The sequence below is a fragment of the Epinephelus lanceolatus genome, chromosome 13 (genome assembly GCF_041903045.1).
Source record: "Epinephelus lanceolatus isolate andai-2023 chromosome 13, ASM4190304v1, whole genome shotgun sequence".
Lineage (NCBI taxonomy): Eukaryota > Metazoa > Chordata > Actinopteri > Perciformes > Serranidae > Epinephelus > Epinephelus lanceolatus.
In genome coordinates this window covers 28,185,176-28,207,574 of record NC_135746.1, presented here as the reverse complement: position 1 = coordinate 28,207,574, position 22,399 = coordinate 28,185,176, and the positions used below count along the sequence as shown (strand labels likewise).

The 22,399-nt window shown below is 40.2% G+C and overlaps 1 protein-coding gene across 2 annotated transcripts in view; it reads right to left on the bottom strand.

Moving 5' to 3' along the window:
* Positions 1 to 526: 526 nt before the first annotated feature.
* The window catches only part of ttc13 (tetratricopeptide repeat domain 13), a 31,776-nt gene continuing 9,903 nt past the window's right edge, over positions 527 to 22,399 (bottom strand). The window contains exons 7-23 of one of the 2 annotated variants that reach the window (XM_033648925.2): positions 22,194 to 22,310; positions 22,005 to 22,115; positions 19,513 to 19,595; positions 19,222 to 19,363; positions 18,309 to 18,483; positions 16,548 to 16,704; positions 15,863 to 15,993; positions 15,640 to 15,772; positions 13,886 to 13,978; positions 13,573 to 13,656; positions 13,103 to 13,187; positions 10,885 to 10,991; positions 10,539 to 10,674; positions 8,951 to 9,030; positions 7,736 to 7,814; positions 5,448 to 5,527; positions 527 to 5,361 (exon numbers count right to left, since the gene is read on the bottom strand). In XM_033648925.2, coding sequence (XP_033504816.1) covers positions 5,247 to 5,361; positions 5,448 to 5,527; positions 7,736 to 7,814; positions 8,951 to 9,030; positions 10,539 to 10,674; positions 10,885 to 10,991; positions 13,103 to 13,187; positions 13,573 to 13,656; positions 13,886 to 13,978; positions 15,640 to 15,772; positions 15,863 to 15,993; positions 16,548 to 16,704; positions 18,309 to 18,483; positions 19,222 to 19,363; positions 19,513 to 19,595; positions 22,005 to 22,115; positions 22,194 to 22,310 — 1,908 coding nt within the window. In that variant the 3' untranslated portion in view covers positions 527 to 5,246. Of the gene's footprint in view, positions 5,362 to 5,447; positions 5,528 to 7,735; positions 7,815 to 8,950; positions 9,031 to 10,538; positions 10,675 to 10,884; positions 10,995 to 13,102; positions 13,188 to 13,572; positions 13,657 to 13,885; positions 13,979 to 15,639; positions 15,773 to 15,862; positions 15,994 to 16,547; positions 16,705 to 18,308; positions 18,484 to 19,221; positions 19,364 to 19,512; positions 19,596 to 22,004; positions 22,116 to 22,193; positions 22,311 to 22,399 lie in introns of both variants that reach the window. The other variant, XM_033648924.2, reaches the window with a different exon arrangement.

Here is a 22,399-nt window from a genome sequence, read left to right as displayed (position 1 = left end):
GTCCCCATATATCTTTAATTACTATGTGATAACTACTTTCATCACTTAGGGGTCAATCACAACCACTCAACAAGACTCAGCTAGACAAATTCTGTTTTTGTTTTTTTTTGTTAGGTGTAGGAATTAGATGGGCAAAAACACCTTTCTATATCCTCCTTTGATCCTGTGTCCTCATATAAGGACATCACATTCTGGGTTTACTGGACCTTATTCATTATTCTACTTAGACTCACAAGTCAGTCTTTCGACACTTTGCTTAACTAAAGACTGATGACTTTCTCCCTGATTTTGTGTTTAAATGGGCGGATAGAATTTCAGAGTTTCTTTCATGTCTATGTGTAACATTGGATATTGTATGTGTGCACCTGTCACTCTTGGCAGACTTGGCATAGCAAATAAAATGTCTAACTGAAGGTGGCTACAGCGCTCAATTAAAAATTGACTACTGAGGTAAATTCTGAGATACTAAGTTAAAAAAAAAAAAAAAAAAAAAAAAAAAAGATTACCAAGAAATGGACAGAGTCTGTTAAAATTGTCAACCAGTTTTATTGACTGCTGAACATTCATTCACTCATTCAATAAAAAAAACCTCCCCTCCTTCAAGTTTCAGGCTTTAAGAGCCCACCGTAGCACTTAATGACTGGGTCACCCAGTGCAAAACAACAGAAAGAAAATGACGACCAGTCAGCACAATCATTGATATGGAAAAGAAAAAGTGACACAAAGCAGACTAAGGCAGGAAATAAATTAGATATGCCGCTGAGAAGATCGATTTGTTCTGACTTTGTGGATCTTATTAAATGACAAAATAAAGAAACTGGACATTCAATTACAAATTGACATTGAAATTAAAGAGAAAAAGTTTGTTCATAAGACTAAATACCTTTATCTGCTGAAATTGTTTCCTCCTTGTGCTTAAACCAACGTTGGTGAGTCTTTAAAAAATAGGCAGCAGCTGCATACACGCTAGTTTAGCCTCAATATCGCTGAAGTTCTTTTGTTTCTTAAGGTTGTAAACATCACTTCCATTCAGAGTAAATCATTTCCCCTCACATATCACCCCAACAGCTTCAGTTTTATGATCTGTATCTGTGTGTGTTCAGTTTCCATGAAACAGACTCATTCTTTTAAATTAATAAATGGACACAACAGAAAACCAAACAAGAGATTTTAAAATTTAAAGCCAATTAAATGTCTCAATGAAGATTTCCGAAACCTTTTCATCCACTTTTTTTCTGGACCAGGTTTTCCCCAGATAAACTGTGATCTTGACAAGACAGAGATGAGGCTATGCAAAGTTAACTTGGTCACATATGTCAGGACCAGGGGAAAAAAACTGATGATTAAGACATTTGGAGATATATGAGCTCTCTCTCTCAAACTATTGCTCTCAGGTGTCTCAAAGAACGGCTCATACAAGCAAATTTAACCCATGAGATCATAAGAAAATCCAACTGGCATCCGATGCAAGCTAAAGGAATGATAGCAAAGACGATAACAGTATGTGGTGTGCTTTTACCCATAACTATAATTACTCCTCTACGAGACCCAACAGTCAGAGATGTCAGAAAACATTCAGGTTTTATATCTGTGGCCAAATTTGGAGACAAATATCTATTGAGTACATGACAAAATGTTAGATCTTCTTATAATTATCATAATTATAGGGCACCTATTAAGATAGGGTTTGTGATGACGTGGGCGACGTAACAATACATTTATGAGCTTCCTGTATAACTGGGTTAATTACTCAATCTAACAGTCGTGTGAGGGAGGATGTCGGAGAACAGAGCCGGGTTTGAGAGATAATTTGATACCAAAATAAGATGAATTGTGGCTTTTTGAAACCAAATAATTCTCACCACTTTATAGAGGAAAGTTCTCAGTTCTCTTCAAGACCAAGAGGAAGAGTCACCGCCTGCTTCCCTAATTCGTCAAGTGCCACTATGAATTTAAAATGCAAACCACTACCATTAAAGCTAAGATGCTTGTGGAGAACTTCCCACTGCTATAAACAACAGGCTGCATTTACTCTTTATTTATTTCAATGTGAGAGATACGGCCTGACTCATCGTGATGTCGCGCTAACGACAATCGCTTCTAGGTAGACAATTGGCAACTGATTTGAGTTGTGGAGATATGTTAAATCAGCCAACTTGTTTATTTCTGTTGTCATTTTCAGCCGTAACTGTAATGTTTAAATGTTTAATGGATTCTTTGGTGCTCATTTTATGAAGTACTGTGTGGACGGGGGCCAAAGCAAAACATATTTTAGCCACCTAGAAAAGTCAATCAGTTCAAGTGTACGCTATATTTGGAATACTTTCTCTGCTTCACCTTGCACACTGACTGATCAAGGCAGCGGCAGACCAGCAACTTCAGTGTTCAGTAACAGTAAAATTACTGTTTTTGTCAATGGAGTCTGGTGGCTTTGCGATAACGGCATCAGTTCCCTGTTGTACAGGGCTGTCTGACAGCAAGGTAGAGCAGTTAAAATATTCTTAATAGAGCATCCACTCTAACTGATACTGATTTTTTAGGCAGGCCTTCTTTAGGCATCTAAAAACGAAGCAGTGTTTGCTCAAAACCACTTCATTTTATGAACGCAACGTGGGGGTTTTCTTGCCAAAGTTTACGTTTATAACAAATATTTTGATTGGTTTACAACTGAGTGCAGCATATTACCCTTATTTGTTAAGTCTTTCTGCCACAGTACATAGCTAGGTAGACATGAAGCTAGGGCTGCAACTAATCATTTCTATTACAAATTATTAATTGAAAAGGGATTAATCGATCAGCCTTAGGAATAAGAAAAAAATGTTGGCCATTGCTCCTTTTCCAGTTTTTATAGACTTGAATGAATTCTTCGGGGATTTACTGTATCCTTTTTTTTTAATTCTTAGCCCAAAATAACTGTTTCATATCGTCGTATAAGAATATTGATTTTGCACTGATGATCTGATATTTTCTTGTTTCTCAGTGGTGTCAAACTGAAAATGTAAAGAAAACTATGAAGCAACAAACTACTTCCAAAAATATAAGAAAATGCCCCACAGTCCAAGAGGATGTCTTCGAGTTGTCATTGTCCTAAAAACAGCCAAAAACCCAAATTTATTTAATTTAGTATAATGACATAAAACTCAGAACAACAGCATGTTTGATATTTTTGCTTGATTAGTCATTAAATAAATAATCTATGTTTTCTGATGGTCAACTAATGATTAACTGACAAATCTTTGAGGACTTACTGTCACAAAAAGCAACCAGCACCTCACTGACAATTCTCTAAAAATCTCTGACTGTTGCTCTCACACTAGTTCAGCAGCCAACCCATCTTAACACCAACCCGTTATTGGTCACGATAAAAGAAAGCGGGGTTCAACACCCGATAAGAGAAGTGACACTCCTGCAAGTGTCGAGAAAACTAAACAAAAGAGACTGCTTCAAGTATCCCGAGTGGAATTCAATAGCCCTGAAGGTTTTGGATTTAGAATTTTCTTTTTAAATCCCAGAACTCCTTCTCTGCTGATAGGCTGGACTCTGAGTGCGTGTATGTGTGCTCAGTGGTTCAAATTAAGTTCTAAAGTGCCAATTACAAACTAAACGTAACATCCAATTTAAAGTTCAAGGTAATCTAAAGCTGAGATTTAACCATGACAGACTAAGCAACATAAAATTGTTCATGCTGATGGTTCATGAGAGGCACTGTGTGCTTCAGCTGGCCTATAAAGCAGAGAAAAAGAGAGGGTGGACAGAATCGCTTCTGCATCCCAAACTGTGACACCAATGTTCTCTGCCGTTCTCCCCAACAGCTGGAGTGTGGAAATATTAGGACTGATTGAAAGATGTGTTGTCACAAGCACCATAATGTCAGTGTGTTTTGTACCTGAACAAACGTTTGATACAATATTGAGCTTTAAAAATTTATACAATTTGACCAAATGTGTCATATATTGTTTTAAAATAATTAAGAAGTGGTAATAAAAAATGTAGGCCTGGATGTTGCCAGTTGCGGGTACACCAAGTGTTGAACTGGATCCCAGGAGCCAAATATTGCAGTCTAACAATCAGAGGTGGGACTAAGTCATTGCTTGCGCAAGTCACAAGTAGGTCTCAAGTCCCGAGTTGGGTCCCAAATCAAGACTGGCAAGTCCTGGTTCAAGTCCCAAGTCTTAAACCTTGAGTTTGGAGACCTAAACAAGTCACAATGCACTTTTCACCGAATGTAATCCAAAAAGAGTAATGACATATTAAATTAAATGCTTTCCAAATTTTGTATTTATTGTTAAAACAGACTTATTGGAAGTTGTTGCACCTCCAACTGTAATTTAACTTTCAGATTATGTCGACGACAGCACAGTTTTTGTACGTAAATGAATTTTTCTTTGGAATCTTTTTTTTCCAACTGGCAGTCAGAAATGTAAAGTTAGTTCTTATTGGTTTTCTCCTACAACCTGACTGGATGCAGTGGGATTGGTTCAAGCAAAGCGGATCATTTGGGGAATTAAGTGTTGACTTGCTGGGGATTAATAGGTTATGTTATGTTAGGCCTAACTGATTCAGGAAATGATGGAAAATGAATTTATTTCATGGTGCACTTTTTATTCTTTGGGCTTGCAGGAAGGTATCAACTATTTTCAAGTGAAAAAGCTCAATTCCAAGTGAAGTCATGAGTCATTGGTGTTAAAGTCCAAGTCAAATTCCAAGTCGTTTTGATTTTGTCGAGTCTAAAGTGATCAAATTTGTTTGAAAGTCTAACTCGACAATTCACAGGTGTCCCATTGATGGCTGCTCTGTTTGTCTTTTGTTGTGATGTCTAATTTCAGGTTTTGTGACATAATGTATTCATAAGCCACCAGTATGAGTGGTGTAAGAACTCAAACTATGAGTCATGTGTGAGGGAGGATGACAGAGAGCAGAACAGGCTTTGAGGATGATTCAATACCAAAATAAGATTAACTGATCAAATAATTCTCGACCCTTCATCGAGGAAAAGTCTCTTTGAAATGTTTTGAATTTGTATTAATATCAGCTCAGTTCTATCCAGGACCAATCTTCTTCCCAAATGTGTCAATAACACTATGAATTTAAAATTTAACCAATTACCATGAAAGCTAAGATGCTTTTGGAGAACTGAGCTCAGTTTAGTTTGGGCTGCAGAAGAAGACATTCCCTTTGTTCTGTCCAGTGTACGAGCTCCATTATTAAGACTATCAAATACGCTTCTCTCCTGTGTAGAAGTTGTGTTAGGACTTCTTTGGACAGTGTGAAGACGAGTCTGTGTTGAGAACCTCGATCATTGTTCTGGTGGACGGGAAGGTCTCTGCTACAGACGGAAGACTCTGGTACCAACCTGGTAAACTGTTGAGGAAGAAACGTATTAAAGAAAAATAAGGGCTCCGCCAAGCAGAGGAATAACAAACTAATAGCATGATTTGTTTTCTCACCTCTTGAGATTCATCCAGTTCTTCGCTGTTTTACTGAAGCTGTCTGGACTGGGTGTGGTCATGGCCTCGAAATCCACCAGCTGCAACAATATTAAACAAACACAAACACTGGTTAGAGGACACACACAGTGGGTGCATTTCACTGCCTCTGAGGCCATGTGCACATAAATAAAAAAAAATTTCTGACTCTTTATGTCTACCTCTCTAATAAGGCCCCTAGGGTGGCATTTTTTCTTCAGAGTGAATGTTTTGGTCAGGCCCCCAGGAAGAGTGCTGGGCTTTGAAGTCAATTTGAAAAGACCAAACCGTGACATTACAACTTTAGGGTCCATCACGTGATGCCATGGGGCCCAAAAAGACTTTTTCTCTTAGACTTACACTATTAACAGCACATCTGTAAATCGATGGATTCACTTTTTTGAGCATCACAACCCCCACAAAATGATTTGTTTCATCGGGATTTAAACTCTATGGTCCAATAACATTTTGAAAGTCCAGAGGGAGCAATTAAATGATTTCATCCCTATTCAAGTTAGAGGGCTAAATCAGAAGCTAGCCAGCTCGGCCAGCGAAAGTCCCTAGTGCGCCTGTTCTATGGGCCCAACAATGCAGTAGATATGAGTAATTCTATACACAGAAAATCAAACTTTTGAGCTGCACGACGTTGTTTCTGAGCCAGACGGATTTTAGCATTGTCAGGGTTTGTTTGCCTTGCAGATTATAGGGGAATGCAAGGACTGATTATGTCCCGATCAACTGCTCCAGACCAGCCGTCGGGACATTCAGATGATTTTCTGACATGTTAGAAATTTTGGTCAGCCATCGTCAGGCCCTTGCACAGTTAAAGCAGAGCTACAAGTCGATTCCCCCAAGATCATTGCCTCTTTGTTCACTGCGCCTGTCCGAAGTAGCAGACGGAGCATCTGTAAGCAAATACAATGCTCTGAAACTGCAATGGCAACAAGACTGGTCATATGGACGGAAAATATGGAAGCCAGGATGGTCAATCTGTGGCAACAGCATATGTTTCAGCACACAGGATGGCACAGATTATCAAGGCAGCTCATTTCTGCCTTGTTAGCATTATTGTGAACCTTACTGTTACTGTGTAACTTTCAACTACCTGCCTCAAAGCTTTAAAAAAAAAAATCTTTGTTGATCATTGTCAATAGCCAGAACAGTCTGCAGGGGCTCGCGGGCTGTACAATGTGAGCACATACAGTGTGAGCTGTCATGTTGTGAACTGACAATCATAAATAGCAAGCTTCATCTTTGCATCACAGACGATTTACTTGTACAGGAGGAGTTGGAGTGTATACCCAGCTTTAGGTAAAAAGTAGTAAGGGAAAATGTTAAGAAGTCAAATTTCTCTTGCAGTATGAAGATAAAGTTGCCAGAAATTCAACTACCTTGTTTGCAAGCAAAACTTAGGTTTGGAAAGGCAGAATCGCAGCATGTACACCAAAAAATATCATTAAAATGAAAAGAGTGAAAAAGAAAAACTCTATTTTGAACTCATGTCCTCACTGGCAACAATATGTCTGCAGGTAGGCTCATATTATGAACAGTTTCATTGTGTTTGTTCTCTCTTTTCAAGGTTTTTATTCATTCATTAAGACTCATAAATCACCAGACATTCCTTAGTCGACCGAACAGAAACTTGGACATCACGGGGACACTTAACAATGTGCCTGGCTGAAAAAAAGCTGACCTCAGCTGAACCTTTCCTGAGCTTCAGCTTTCTAACACTTGATCAAATTTCTGCGCTGTCTTATTTCCTCCCAATGGGATTTTGTTTCAGGAACAGTGTGTCTGCTTGGCCGACTCAACGTAGGTCAGAATTTCAGCCAAGTTTCTTCTTCCTCCAGACGGCTGGAATGAATGTTACAAACAATCGGATAGGCTTTGTATCCACGAGCGGAGATGATAGCAGGCTCTTATGTAACGTACACCTTTCCTTTGGACAAAGGGACAATAACAAGAGTCACTGATCCTCAACTAGTCTTTAACTGAGTGTATTGTTTCTTTTCTTTGCTCAGACATGGAATGCGTAACAAGAAGCTTGTTGGAGTGATGGATTTTTTGTCATTTAGACATACTGTAGGTGTCCCCTCTGTAAACTGCTTTATCCAAATAAAGAGCCATGCGCTTGCTGTGGACCTTACTTTAATCTGATGGCATTTTACTTAGACTTGTACCATGTTGAAAGCGTACGTTAAAGTCATAACAGAAATTCTCCAAGGTCAGACCATGTAAGAGGTGCATGTCTGGAAGGGGCTAATGTTTACCTTTCCTTTCGGGATCCTGCCAATGACCTCTTTGCCACTGGCCATCAGTGCCCCCATCACGACTGAGTAGGCCACCACACTGAGGAGAAGCAGATCAGGAAAACACCTTTACACACTAGTATCACCATGACAATTAAAACTTGTTCTGCTCTGTAGCACGCTAACGGTAGAACATGCTGTTCTTGGAACATAAATCAGATGTCAACTGTAAATTACTGTTTATAAGAGGAGTTTCTAGTTCTTGCCAAAGGCTGTCTGACTCCAACCATAACCTGTAATTATAATGCCTCGCACAGTAGTTGTACCTGTCACAGATAGGGTTGCAAAAGGTCGTAACATTTCTGGAAAATTTCCAAGCAAAGATTTTCTTAATTTCCATTTTAAAATCGTGCATCACAGTGAACATACGTGGGGGAAATACACATAAACGAAGACAAATCGAGCGCCCTGCAGAGCAGCGTCCACGTCTCCTTGATTCATGGACAGCCAGGTAACGATAATGTTTAATGTTTGCCCTAAGCTTCGGCATTGTTTGTCACTGTTGTGAAATTAATCCCCAATAAAAACACCTCAGTACAGGCAGACTAATTTAGGCAATAACCCACAACTAATTTTAACAAAGATAGAAGAAGGCTAGTCTGGCATAAAACCACACCGTCTCCCTCCAACTCTCCGGCTAATTTGGTTTCATTAGCTGCCTGTGGCGAGCAGAGACAGACGCTTAATTGCTTTCCCACTTCTACACGTCTTTATAAACCAAAACTCAACTTGAAATATTGTTTACACCTCCCATACAGCCGCTTTGACTCGAACAATTCTGACATGCGTTTTGGTGCTGGATGAACACGCCATGCGCAAAGAGCACAAAGCTGCAGCCGCTGCAGGTGTCTGTTCTCTAGGAATTATTTAATTAAATTATTTAGAAGATAGCGGTTGGTTTATTATTTGGTTGTATTTGACAAATTACTTTGTCTGCTTTTGATATGGTTAAAGGTTAGTTTCTATCTGCAGCCAACAACTTCTCTGTAGCTGTTGTGCATACAAAAACAACTTACACCACTTCCTAAAGCCCCCCAAAATTCCCGCTAATTCCCATGGAAAGCCGCCAACTTGAATATTCCTGGAAATTGTCAACCCTTGTCACAGCAGATTACAGAGGACCCCAAATTCTCTTTCTCTCATGGGTAATTAAATTGTCAAAGTGTTAAATGTTACCTGGATCCTCTGGAGAGGGGCATGAGGTTGCAGAAGTAATAAACCAAGGAGAGGATCAGATTACACACAGCGTCTGCATCCTGAAAAAACAAAAGTCATGACAGAGAGTTAACTGTAAGGTCACAAACCGGCTCGGAGCGAGAGTTTCTACAGACGTGTCCTCCATTTTTAACTTCTTCTTCACTGTGTACTGTCTTTGTTTAAAGCAGAGAGGGCTGCAGGCTTAATAACGAGAAACAAGAGTCTAAACACAAAGAGAGGTTTTTCATATTATTCCAAGTATCTGTTTCAGGTCACAGTCAATAACCTTGTGTAGCTGGTTCACTAACAAGAGAGGCATTGTTGGGTGTCATTACAGCTATCAGTATAAATCAAGTAACAATAACAGAAAGCTAAACAACAAGAGATAGTGAGTCTTGGTTGTACAGGCAGAGTATTTATTGATTCAAAATGCTTCTTTCATGGTTTTATAATATTTCACTGAGTCGGTTTTTCCCAGCAGTTAGTCTGAAATTCATCTACAGCAGCCAGCTGGAGAACACTGTCAGCTCTAACCTGCACAGTGATCGATTTGTAAAATAACTCCAGAGAATTTATTAAATTCTCTTCCTACTTTTCCTGTCTAGAAAAGTAAAATCTGGGGTACTGCTGCAGAGGGAAAGACTGTAAGGAGAAAATCTCAGTTGCAAAATGTGTCGACTGTTGTCAGATGCTTAACAAGAGCTGAGTCACTGATGTTCTGGCTGACAACTCGAGATGAGGTTAAATATTTCACATGTGTAAAAGACCAGTTCACCATTTTCCTGTCTGTGTCTTGTAATTACCTGTCCTCCTGCTGCAATGACCCATGAAGGATGATTTAAAGGATCAGCTCACTCAAAAAACAAAAGTCTGCAATAGATGTAACTGCAACATAATCTGACACTTACAATTATTTACCCTATTAATCAATTTATTTACTGTACAAGAAATGTTATAAATATTGAAACATGGCCATTTTTCTGCCCAAAAGCCCAAGTCGACATCTTCAAATGTCTTGTTTTCTCTGATCAACAGTCCAAAAACTAAAGACAAACAATTTACAGTAATATAAAACAGAAAAAAGCAGATAATCCTCATATTTCAGAAGCTGGAATCAGAAAATATTAGCCAAAAAGTTTGGCGATTAACTCTCTGTCGACTGACAATTCAAAGGATCTTCTATTCTTTCAGCTCACATCTTATTTGTAGAGATTAAAGGGAAACACCCCAAATGTTGGTGAAGATTCTCAGACTAGCTTGAGTTTCTTGAAGACATTTCACCTCACATCTAAGAGGCTTCTTCAGTTTCTTTCAGTTTCTCTCTAGAAACTGAAGAAGCCTCTTAGATGTGAGGTGAAACGTCTTCAAGAAAGTCAAGCACCACACACCAGGACAACCCAGGATTAACGGAAGTTTGTTTGAGCTGTTTAAAGCAGTGAAGACAATATCCTGCTGCTAACTGTTTGCATCAGGAACTGTCCACAAATGTAATGTTTCATGTCATCTCACAAATCAGAGTATTGAATGCTTCTGCTTGTTATGTGTGGAATGCAGAGATAAATCTTACCCCTAGTTCTGTAGACAGCATTAACGCCTTCCCTTTGGCGGTGAGGTCTTTATAGATGGACTCTATCTCTGACTGGTACTGCTGCGTCCGCTCTTCTGTCGTCTGCGTCTCTACTGAGAATAACATGTTGCCCACCCTAAAACACAGAAACCAGTTCACAGGTAGAAATAAGTGGTCACTTAATCTGCCATTGCCTGCTGTATTAATGAGTTCTGAAACACCTGCCAACATTTACATACATTTTTATTTGCAGCTAATAACCCATCCTGGCATTTGATAAACAAAGGCTGATACCTAAAATATACTGCAGGAAAAAGGGGGAGACTGTCATTTCATTTCACTGTACCTGTCTCCAGTGATGGTGATGGTAAAACCGTCATACTCTTTCCCATGATCCTTCACGCTCGGCACCTTGGAGTTGACCGTGAAGCCATCTCTGGTTTTACTATTGAACTGCTTCAGGAAATAAACACACAAACAACCATTCTAGGTTTTCACTGATGTCGCTTCAGTGCTCTGACAGTAAAACATTGTACGTTACAAACTGACTAAATGTCAAGCTTGAGTTATTTCTTTACTTGGAAACATCATGTAAGAAAACAATCTCAACTCAAGGCCCTGGCAGGCTTCCAGAGAGTGAAGCCTAGCTTGTCTCTATCGATTCCCCCCATTGTAATCCACACTGAAAAATCCCTCTGTAAGATGAACTGTTTGTTTAGACACAAAAATAAAACTGGTTCAGTATAATTGTCCATTTTGAAAGTCTAGTTATCAAAAACTCTCCACTTGTCTGACTGCCCGCACATTATAACGTCCAAAAACTCACCCTATTGGCGACATTATGAAAAGGTGGGTAACACTTTACTTGAAGGTATCTACATAAGAGTGACATGACACTGTCATAACTATGACATGACACTCATGAACTTGTCATGAACATTATGTACATGTCATGAACGTTTATGACTGCTGTCATTAAGTGTCATTCGGTTTTTGTAATGACAAGTTGACATTGTTTGGGTTGTCTTGATTATGACAACTTGACATTAATCTAAGTGACATTACCAGACGATGTCTTTGTCATAACAACTTGACATTAACAAGAAATGCACCTCTTTTTGTGTTTATGACAAGCTGACATAATGATTATCATTGTTATGACAAAGCCATCTTCTGGTAATGTCATCCTGGTTAATGTCAAGTTGTCATAATAAGAACATCCCAAACAAATTTAATGTCAACTTGTTATGACAAAGACAACTTCTGGTAATGTCACTTTAATTAATGTCAAGTTGTCATAATCAAGACAACCCAAACAATGTCAACTTGTCATTACAATAAACGAATGACACTTAATGACAGCAGTCATAAATGTTAATGACATGTACATAATGTTCATGACAGGTTCATGACCGTCACCCTTATGCTGATACCTTCAAGTAAAGTGTTACCAAAAGGTGCCACCTGCTACTCAGCTCTAACACACTCGCACCGATGAAACAGCCATTAGGAGCAATTTGGGGTTCAGTATCTTGCTTAAGGATACTTCAACACGCAGACTGGAGGAGCCGGGGATCGAACCGATGATCTTCCGAATGGTGGATGACCCACTCTACTTCCTGAGCCACAGCCAATCCTTACATATATATAATTATACTCGCAAATGTAACGAATGGAATTATAAATGAGATTTTATGCATTTAAAACGAACTTTTTTGGCCTCCAGTTTTTAAAAAATCTGCGTCCATATGAGTGGTGTAATAAAAATACCTCCGTCCACATGACACCGCAAATTCCACTATCAAGCAATGTAATACACATGTCAAAGCAGTAGGTGGCAATATAAGGCCATTGTAGCCAATCAGAAGGCAGTAAAACGTCATTACCGGAAAAACAACAAGCGTACTATTATGCAGCAGGAGCAGTCTCCGTAATAGCACACTCTTGCGCCTCTGTTGCTGGATGTGGTTGAGTAGCGTTAGTTGTATGATACAGCCACAAAGTGCTGATATGCTGCTAAATAGCAGCAGTATTTTGTTTAGGTCCATCCTCAAATCGTCTCTCGCACACATTGGATCGGGTAATAACACAGCTGTTTTCTGTTTACATTGCACACTGTGACGTCATACAATGGAGACGAGACAAAATAACTGCAGTTATCCTATCCACACACGACTGCAACCGGACTTTTCCAAAAAGTTCACCCTGGACTCCGGTTACAAATAACTCCGGTTACAGGGGCCCAAAACTGCAGTTACGTGTGGATGAAAGGCCAAACCGTGAGCAAAAAGTCACAGTTTTATAAATACCTGCGTTGGTGTGGACAGCCCCTAGGACTGGCTCCTCCAATCCATTTACTTATTTCCATGGCAACTGAGCAATCTGCTAATGAAGAGGACCATGTGATACAATCTAAAACTTTAGAAAAACCACGACAGGGGACCTTGAGTTGAGAGTGTTTGATTTATAAACTTCTTTTAAATTGAGTTATTTTTGACATGCACACATCATCTTTGTCTCTATTTATTTCCATCTCAACCAATTTTCCTGCTTTTCGTCCTTACCTTCATTATAGGAAGCAGGTCTTCTACTTTATTCACATTTTCAAGGGCCTGTCGGACCTCTAAGAGTCCTCTGGGGTTGTACGCCCTGACACACAAAACAGGAACTTGTTAGTGACAGGTGCAGTAAGGAAACTCATGAGATAAAAAATATTCACTACATTTCCTCAACATGCAAAATTAATACAGCCTGGAGGGAAAAAGTATTTACATACTGCTAAATCGTAGGCAGCATACAGTAGGCACACATTACATAACTGCTGCCAAATAATCAGGTGAGACATGCTGATGCTCGCCATAAGTATGTAGATATCAGTGGGTCAAGGCCAGGCTGCCAATTTAGTTTTGTATGAATGTTAGTGATGGAAAGAAACTAAACAACTGGAAATACTGCAGCAACTCAGGCAGTGCAGGATTTTATGAAAGGTGTTTTTAAGTCACAGAAAACTGGCTGAAGTTTTGGTATAATTTACCCGTGGTACACCAGTATTCTGTCTTTGATGAAGTCGAGGATGTTGTCAAAGTAGGCCAGGTATCTGATGTTGATAATCTGTCCCCTGAAGCAAAAAGAAAAAACAGATGCTTTCATATGAAGATGTGATTTCAGAAACCAAGGCTACACTGAATTCAAAATGGAGGAAACTGGGTCAGATTACAAGGAATTCAAATAAATGTTTTCACACTACAAAGAGGAGAAAATCCCCACAGCAAGGCCACAAGGAAACTCAAGTTACTCGAGGGACTAACGAGAGTGTCTGATGCCGTCTTCCAGGGCCAACTTGTTACCTGATGAGATTGATGTGATTGTTGAAGCCCCGACTGAGACTCCTGGCGGGCATCTGGTCTAACCACAGGACTGGCTGGTCTGGATCCGCGATCCTGCGAGCACAAGAAAAGCCTGCTTAGTCTGTCAACACTGGAATCCAATCAGCTAAAGACCAAAGACTCCTTAGTCACAGTTTACTTTGTTACACGTCTGTATGTGGTTTGTTTAATTTGATGCTATCGGCAAACCATGAGGAGGAAATAAAAGTGATTGACATATAACAGTAAAGAGATTTTAGCACGTTTCAACATCTGTCTTCTTCTTCTTCCTTTAATCCCGTGTGTTTTAGGGTCATTTCCTGGAGATGATTAGGATTCCACAGTCACTTCTGAGCTGCATTTAATTCATCTTGGAATATGAGTTTTGGTCGCTGCCATCTAGCCAAACTTAACTTACACTTGGGTGCTTAAAGAGTAACTCTAGAGACTAAATCCACTTTTTAATAGATGACGTCTACAGTCACTATATTATACCGTGCATTGACACAGGTCTATAGAGTTCATTACAAACAGATTATGTGGTAGTAATTCTGTCCTCTAGACTCCCAAAAAATTTATTTTTAATAGAGTCAATAAACATATACTCATTATTCATCATGTATTTTTCTGTTACCCCTGATGTGACCTAACAAAAAGTGGTGTGGTATTTACCATCTGCACTCCATCTGTGCTCAGGTGATGTCATGATGATCAGTAGATAAGAAACAATGGTATCAGGAACAGGTTGGTACACAGTGTTTTTTGAGTTTAAGAAACAATGGTGGTGTAGCGTAGGGAGTAGAAGGGTTTTTTGGGGGGAGTTTTTCCTTATCTGCTGTGAGGGTCCAAGGACAGAGGGATGTCGAATGCTGGTAAAGCTCTCTGAGGTTAACTGTGATTTGTGATACTGGGCTTTATAAATAAAATTGAATTAAATTGAAAATCAGAGGGCGTAACGATAGGAGGGCATTTCCAACTAGGCCAACAACAGGAGGGGAATGTGAACAACGTAAAAGGTGAATGTAATATTGAGACTGTTAAGTCAGCTCCTAAAACCAGCTCAGTTTTTGAGTGTAATCTTTGTAGACTCACAGTAAACCTGTTTCACCTTGACCTCTGAAGGACTGAACTGTTTATTGGGAACACAATCAGTGTGGGTAAAGGTCTAATGCAACTGGCCTGACAACAGATTTTATCGCACAGTATACTAGGCAGGATTTTCCTGAAAAACAATGTATTAAGTCATACAAATGTCATCCCTCTCAATCATCACTTATGAACCAATAGAGGTGTGTGACCGTGAATTTACCTTACTCTGCCCTCTGCCTGTGTTTTATGGTTATTCTTATTTTGCTGTTTTCCTGACATCAATGGGTGTGTTGCCCCCATCATGAGGTCGAACTTTATAATAAAGGTAGCATCCAAGAGGAAGCTATGAAAATTAGGGATTCAAATGCCCGAAAAACTCAAAAAAAAATCACCAAGGGGACAAAGCCTGGAAGGTGCTGGTGAGCACTGAAGGAGAGGATGGGGATAAACAGTGACGTAGAGTTGGCCTGTTTTCTGTTGGACAGGTAGGTGCTGGATTTTAGCTTAGTTACCTTGCTACAGTATCGGCTTTTCCATTACAACAAATGTAATAATCCTACAAGAACAGTCATTTCAGTGTATGTACAAGTAGTGTAGGCAGGAGGAGCCATGTTTGAATGTTGTGTTTACCTTTAAAAAGTCCTCACCTTCTCCATTTAACGGCTATGTCGAACATGTCTCTCCACTGCATTTGCCTGGTCTTGCCGTTGACTCTGACTTTGGAGTTGCTCCACGTTCGATGCATTGCCTGCATCACCTCCAGGGTTGCTAAGCCCATGGCTGAAAAAAAGCACAAACAACTCTGACTGTTTTCTATTGTTGTTAATACTTTAAAGTATCTCTATAGTCTACATCATTCACCGGTGGTACCTCTGTGTATTCTCCTATTTGGTAAGAAACCAGGAGTGTCGTATTGCATTAGCGCCCCCAGGTGGTCGGCTGTGCAGATCAGCTTCTGGACTTCACTGCTGTAGCTGTCGAAGTTCTGCGGCAGCACATCTCTGCAAAACCACAAACACAGAGAGACAAACTGTAGGGGATGAACTTCGTCAAAGCTTTCATGCAGTGTTTTTTTTTCAGGACTGGAGTGGAGTGAGGCTACCTGCCAAACCTCTGAAACTTTGCTGTAAAACAGAAGCAACAAGTTTCAGTCTGCTGACAGGGGCATAAAAACATCTGTCTGAAGAACTCTGGGGCGTTGATGTCATATGGAAAAGATGGCAGGTGTTGGCTTTCAACCACAAGACACTGTTTACTTCAGCTGTGGGCTCACGGAAATTGCTACGGTTCAGGAAATTAGGATAATGACATCCTGATTTCTGAGATGACGCACTTGAGGTTAAGTGCAGAACACACTTTATTAACTTCTATTAAAACCAAGTAACTGTATGAATATTATCTGTTATTGGCTGTAACATGCTCTCTGTATAAACAGTATTATTATATTAAATCCCATTCATATCTACAGCAATAACTTGGTTTGATCTCAGAGCAATATCTGCAAGGACAAGGATAAAAAACATCATTAGAGCTTACAGTAGTGAATCAAACCTACTTAATATGTGGCTGCAGGCCTGGCTGTTCTTCATAGTCTTCTATTAGAAAAGGCAGGTTCTTGGCCCAGTGGTTCTTAAAGTTCCCCGGTAAGTCCTGATCCACGTTGTACTCTGCTACTGGAATGTCGAGGTGGGAGTGCAGGTAGCGAGAGTACTCTGGTAGAGAAACAAAGTGGGGTAAAGCCAGGAGAGAATATAGGATTATATTATGAATCAATCAAGTTTTTGGTTAATACTCTGACTGACATCACTGACAGGTGAATTGAGTAACGTTGATCATCTTGCTACAATGCAATGTTCTGCTTGGGAAACCTTTTGTCCTGCATTCATGCTGACGCCACTTTACGTGCTCCACGCACCACAACACCGTTGCAGACCACGTACAGCCCACATAGCACTCACCGATGGCAGTGCCCTCCCCAGCAGGACAATGCACCACGCCACAGTGCAAAAACTGCTCAGGAATGGCCCCAGGAACGTGACAAAGAGCTCAAGCCATCAACCTGGCCACAAAATTCCCCATGTCCAAATCCAATTGAGCATCTGTGGAACATGGCGGAACCCCACCTCACAACCCTCAGGACTCAAATGATCCACCGCCAACACCTTGGTGCTAGACACCACAGGACACCCCCAGAGTTCCATACGTGTCCATGCATCAACAGGTCAGAGCCAAGTCTAATCCTAGGAGCAGCATGTCCCACAGATGTTCATTTGGCTTAGAATCTAGGGAATTTTGAGGCCAGGTTGATGCCTTGAGCTCTTTGTCATGTTCCTCGGGCTATTCCTGATGCGCTCCCCTGCTGGGGGGATGGGGGACTGCCATTTGGGAGTGCTGTAGGGGGTAACCTGTTCTGCAACAGTGTTTTGGTGGTTGCAGTGTGTTAAGTAGCATCCAGATGAATGCCAGGACCCAAAGTTTCCCAGCAGAACACTGCATTGTAACACGATAATCAATGTTTATTCATCCACTTATTAGAGGTTTTAATGTTTTGGCTGATTGGTGAAGATTTTCATACATGTAACTTTTTAATGTTTAGTGTTTTTTAGTGATTTACAGCATTTTCCTTTCTTCCTATCTACCATGTGTATATCTGTTGATCTGATTGCTGCATATAATTTCTCTTACAGGGATAAAAAAGTCAATAGTAACTGACTGATTCTCAGATCAATTCTTGATGACTGGTGGTATGTTGATCAAAGTTTTATATCACAAACGTCCTCCTACTTTGAGTTGATAGAAACATTGATATTCATGCAAATATCATAAGGTAGCTATGTCTCATTTTTTATGGTTCAACAAATAATACAAACTCCTAGATCTATAGCTAAGCCAACTACTTTAATTGATCGATTAAATGGTTTGAGTAATTTTTTTTCTTCTGTGACGGTAAAATGAATATCATCAGGTTGGGGACAAAACGAGATATATGAGGACGTCGACAGTTTAGACCAAATATCTAATCAGACAGATTAATCAACAATGAAAATAATTGTTAGCTGCAGCCCTACACTGTTGCTGTCATTACCTTAAGTATAATTAATTTAGAACTGCAAACAAACTCCTGCATCAAATGTACTAAAAACAAATCCACTCCTGACAGCCAATCAAAAGGATTTTCAGTAGCCATGATTTAAACTCTGGTGAAACTCTCTGTTCGAAACAAGCTGTAAACTGAGTAGTCCTTATGAAAGGTTTTACTTGTACATGATTCACCATTGACAATAAACTCTGAGTGCTGTGTCAATGATGCACCGACCTCTGAGGTATTTCACTTTGAGGTATTCAGAGCTGGCCTTCTGTCCCAGCAGCGGGTCGTTCAACATGACTTTAGTCTGAGCTTTGATGCCCTCATAAAACTGGCCCATCGCCACGTGACTCAGCCCCTTCATGTACTGGCACACCTCGTTGTAGGGCTCCAACTGAAGACATCTCTGGAGGTCGAATAGAGGGAGAGAAATTCAAAGGGATCAAAAACAGAAAAAGTATAAGTACACAGTTTAAGGTATTATACAGTGTTTTAGCTGATGAATTTGTGGATGCTACAATTTGTTGGTCATTAAGTAAGCCAAGGTGTAAACCTGCTGTTAAGGGCTGTACCATTTTTATTTTTTAGTCAAGCTTCAATGGAGGTTTCTGAATGAAGCTTCGAATGTCTGCCGTCATATATTGTGACATCACCACCCTAAAAAATTATAAAAAAAAACCTCAAATAAATCAAGTGATTCATATAATTAAATGACTAAATAATCTTCTTTTATTTAATAAATGTAATTTATGGTGCTGTTAGATTCCTGTTGATCCTCCCTGTTAATACAGATGCCTGCATGGAGACACTTTTTTGACTGCAGTTAAAATGATTTTGAAATGCTAAACACCCAAAAAATATGGATTGAAGCTTTATTTATTTATTTATTTATTTATTTTAAATTGACTTTTGGGCTTTACAAAGCTCTGGAGTCATTGGAAATGTTTGGCTGGCACGGGTCTGAAACACTCCTACACAGCTACCACTGGAATCTAATTCCACAAAAAGTATAATATTATCAAAATTTGCGCAGCCTTATAACTATCTGTGCAGAATGACTAGCATGCAGAAGAAAAGTATTTTGAGTATATATAAGATAGGACTGGACAACAATGCTGTTTAATTTAACTGTGGATTCCTCTACCTTGAAGTTGCCTATGGCCTCCTGCAGTGAGCCGTGGTGGTACAGCATCATGCCCCGCAGCTGAAGAGACTGGATGTGGTTCTGATTCAACATGAGGGCTTTCTGGAAGCTCTCCATCGCTGACTCAAAATCACCCAGCTCTCTGGAAAGAGGAAGAAGAGATACCAAGAAAGCGACAGTGGACATGTTGTTAGTGAGGCGGAGGGGAAAGGCAGGTAGTCTCAATTCCTTAAATAAATAAAAGACATAAAAGACGTCATGTAACCAGTGAATATCACAACCATGCTGTACCTGTAGGCCTGTCCAAGGCTTTTATAGGCATCTATAAAGTCAGATTTCAACTTCAGTGCTTCTTTAAATGTCTCAATGGCTTCCTGAGGGGAGAATAAACAAAAATCTTTTTTAAAGTGACAACGGGAAATTGCAAAAGGGGACATGTGGATAAAATTCGGCAGATGAGACATTATATCAGATTTATCCAGATCTACAAACTGTGGTTCATAAACATTATCTCAGCATGACTCAGACATGGCACTCTGCAATCTCTTTCTACAGAGCAGTATAAAAGAATGTGCACTGTAAATACAAAAAAATGTCACTATGACACGAACAAGGAAGTAGGCTCCCACTGGGCCGGCGGCCAAAGGGCACATTCACACTATTTGACCTTCTCACAGTCGCCGTTCATACTGATAAAAAGCAAGTTGTGCAATGTTGACCTTGTTTCCACAAGGACTAGCTGCAGCAGTTTTCACTACCAAAACAGTACTCAAGTCCAACCCTACATCATTATACTCCATATGATCAGAGTAACAACCAGTATTAAATGCACTGCATGCTGGTTTTTTAATAAGATAAGTGTTGCTGATAAGCGTTGCTGTTGTTTGTAGTCAACTGTCAGCCATCTGTAAGTGCTGCATAGGGCTTTCCCCAGGAAACTGGTTAGCATGGGGTGAGCCGAGGTGATACACGCAACCAAAAAGCCCCATACACACACACATGACTAGAGGAACTAGAGGAGCCTTGCAGCCTGACCACAGACAAAGCCTTGCAGCTGAAAACCCACAGAGTTTAACAGCTGCTCCGCACTCGACTTAATCTGATATAAATTCACTTAAGTGTGAGAAAGACTGTGGATGTGCTGTTGAGAAAAGAATAAAGGATACTAAAATTTGAAATTAAACTGAACCTATTATTCCTTGTTTTCTGTCATATAAAATGTTGGATGTTCATTTAAAACATGGCCAAAGTTTCCAATAATGAGGTAAATGTATGTAGAAATAATCCATCCATCCATCCATCCATCTATCCATCCATCCATCCAGCAGGCCAAGCAAAGCATCCCCGACATTCTCTCCCCAGCAACGCTTTCTAGCTCTTCCTGTGGGACCCCAAGGCGTTCCCATGCCAGATGAGATATGTAATCCCTCCAATATGTTCTGGGTCTGCCCCAGGGCCTCCTACCAGTGTAACAGGAAGCGCCCAGGAGGCATCCTGATCAGATGCTCGAACCACATCAGCTGACCCCTTTCGACGCGAAGGAGCAGCGGCTCTACTCCGAGCTCCTCCAAATGTCCGAGCTCCTTACCCTATCTCTAAGGCTGAGCCCTGCCACCATACAGAGGACACCCATTTCGGCTGCTTGTATCTGCAATCTCATTCTTTCGGTCACTACCCAGAGCTCATGACCATAGGTGAGGGTTGGGACGCAGACTGTTTGAAATACTCTATTCAGCTCCAGACACCTTATTGCAAGTGTTAACGCTAAATACACTGCTACATGTAGCTACATGCTAACATCAGGGAAACATGTAATCCTAGTTGCTGATGTTGTTGGCAGTGACGGAGCAGAGACGCTGAGAAGGAAGACCTGCAAAGGCTGACCAATCAGAGCAGACTGGGATTTTTCGGAAAAGAAAAGAGACAGGCACTACAATGGTGTTTCAGAGAGAGGGTGAATATAAGTGTTCCAGCACAGACAGTGTGAGGAAAATGAAGTGTTTTTTGACCTTTATGGCATGTAAACATGTTCTAGTGGAAACCCTAAATACAAGTATACACCTGACAGGTCCTCCTTAAGATCTTTTACCGAGAGGTTTCATCTTTTAAAGCCAGAATTAGAGACATTCAGAATTTTTCCTTTCCTTTCAGTGAATAGAGTAATTGCTTTTGATTTTTCTGAGCTGCTGCAGTGACTAAAAAAAGTATTTTTCATCAAATGAATCACCACACAGACAAAGATAAGCAGTCAACCATTTAGCTGGCATACCCAGCACTCAGGGAACCCTCTGCTTTTGTCATCAGTCTACTTAACAAGAGCACTGCACGTCTAAAGTAGAGCCTTTAATGTGTGAAATGACACCCTGAAGGGTTTTTGAGGTCTCTTATGACATTAGACCGACTGCCTCCACAGCACACAGACACAGGAAACTCTTGTATGAAACAAAGCAACCTCTCTCTGACGACAAGTCCGCTCAGAACACTCTCAGTCTGATGTGGTCACCTCTGAAAACTTAAAATCAACCCACACACAGCAGATTACTCTACTACTACTCTGCAGCTGCTCATATGTTATTACATGCATGTAAATTCTAAAGCGAGCTTTCACTCATGCCTAAATTCTGCATGTTGTAAGCATATTTTAAATGACAATATTTACATGCACAAATTATTTCTGGTTTTGTCCTTATGCTGAAAAGACAATATTCCTACTTCACTGTTTATGTGGCTATACAAAATGAATAAAAAACAGACTAAATATTAGGTGCCAGTGAGCTGGTTACCTTGAGCATGCCTCTGTGGAAGAAGGTGAGGCCTTTATACAGCATGGCGATAGGCTGATTCTTCTTCAGCTCTAAAGACTGTTGGAAGTCTTCCATAGCTGCCACATAGTCCTGGTGAGAAAGCAAAGCACAGATCAGCACACAGATGCATTAAAAGGCGCGCATGAGCAGAACATTTGATAATCAAACCTCTGAAATGAAGAGCAGTGTTCCTCTGTGTCTGTAGAGACGGGCTGAGGGCTGCAGCTGGATGGCTTTGGTCAGATCGCTCAGGGCTTCACTGATACGACCCAGAGGAGACAGGATCTACATATACACAAACACAAAAATAGAAAGATAAAGCCTAAGAACATGTTTAGTAACTAAAAATCCTGAAAATCATGTCTTTTTATGTG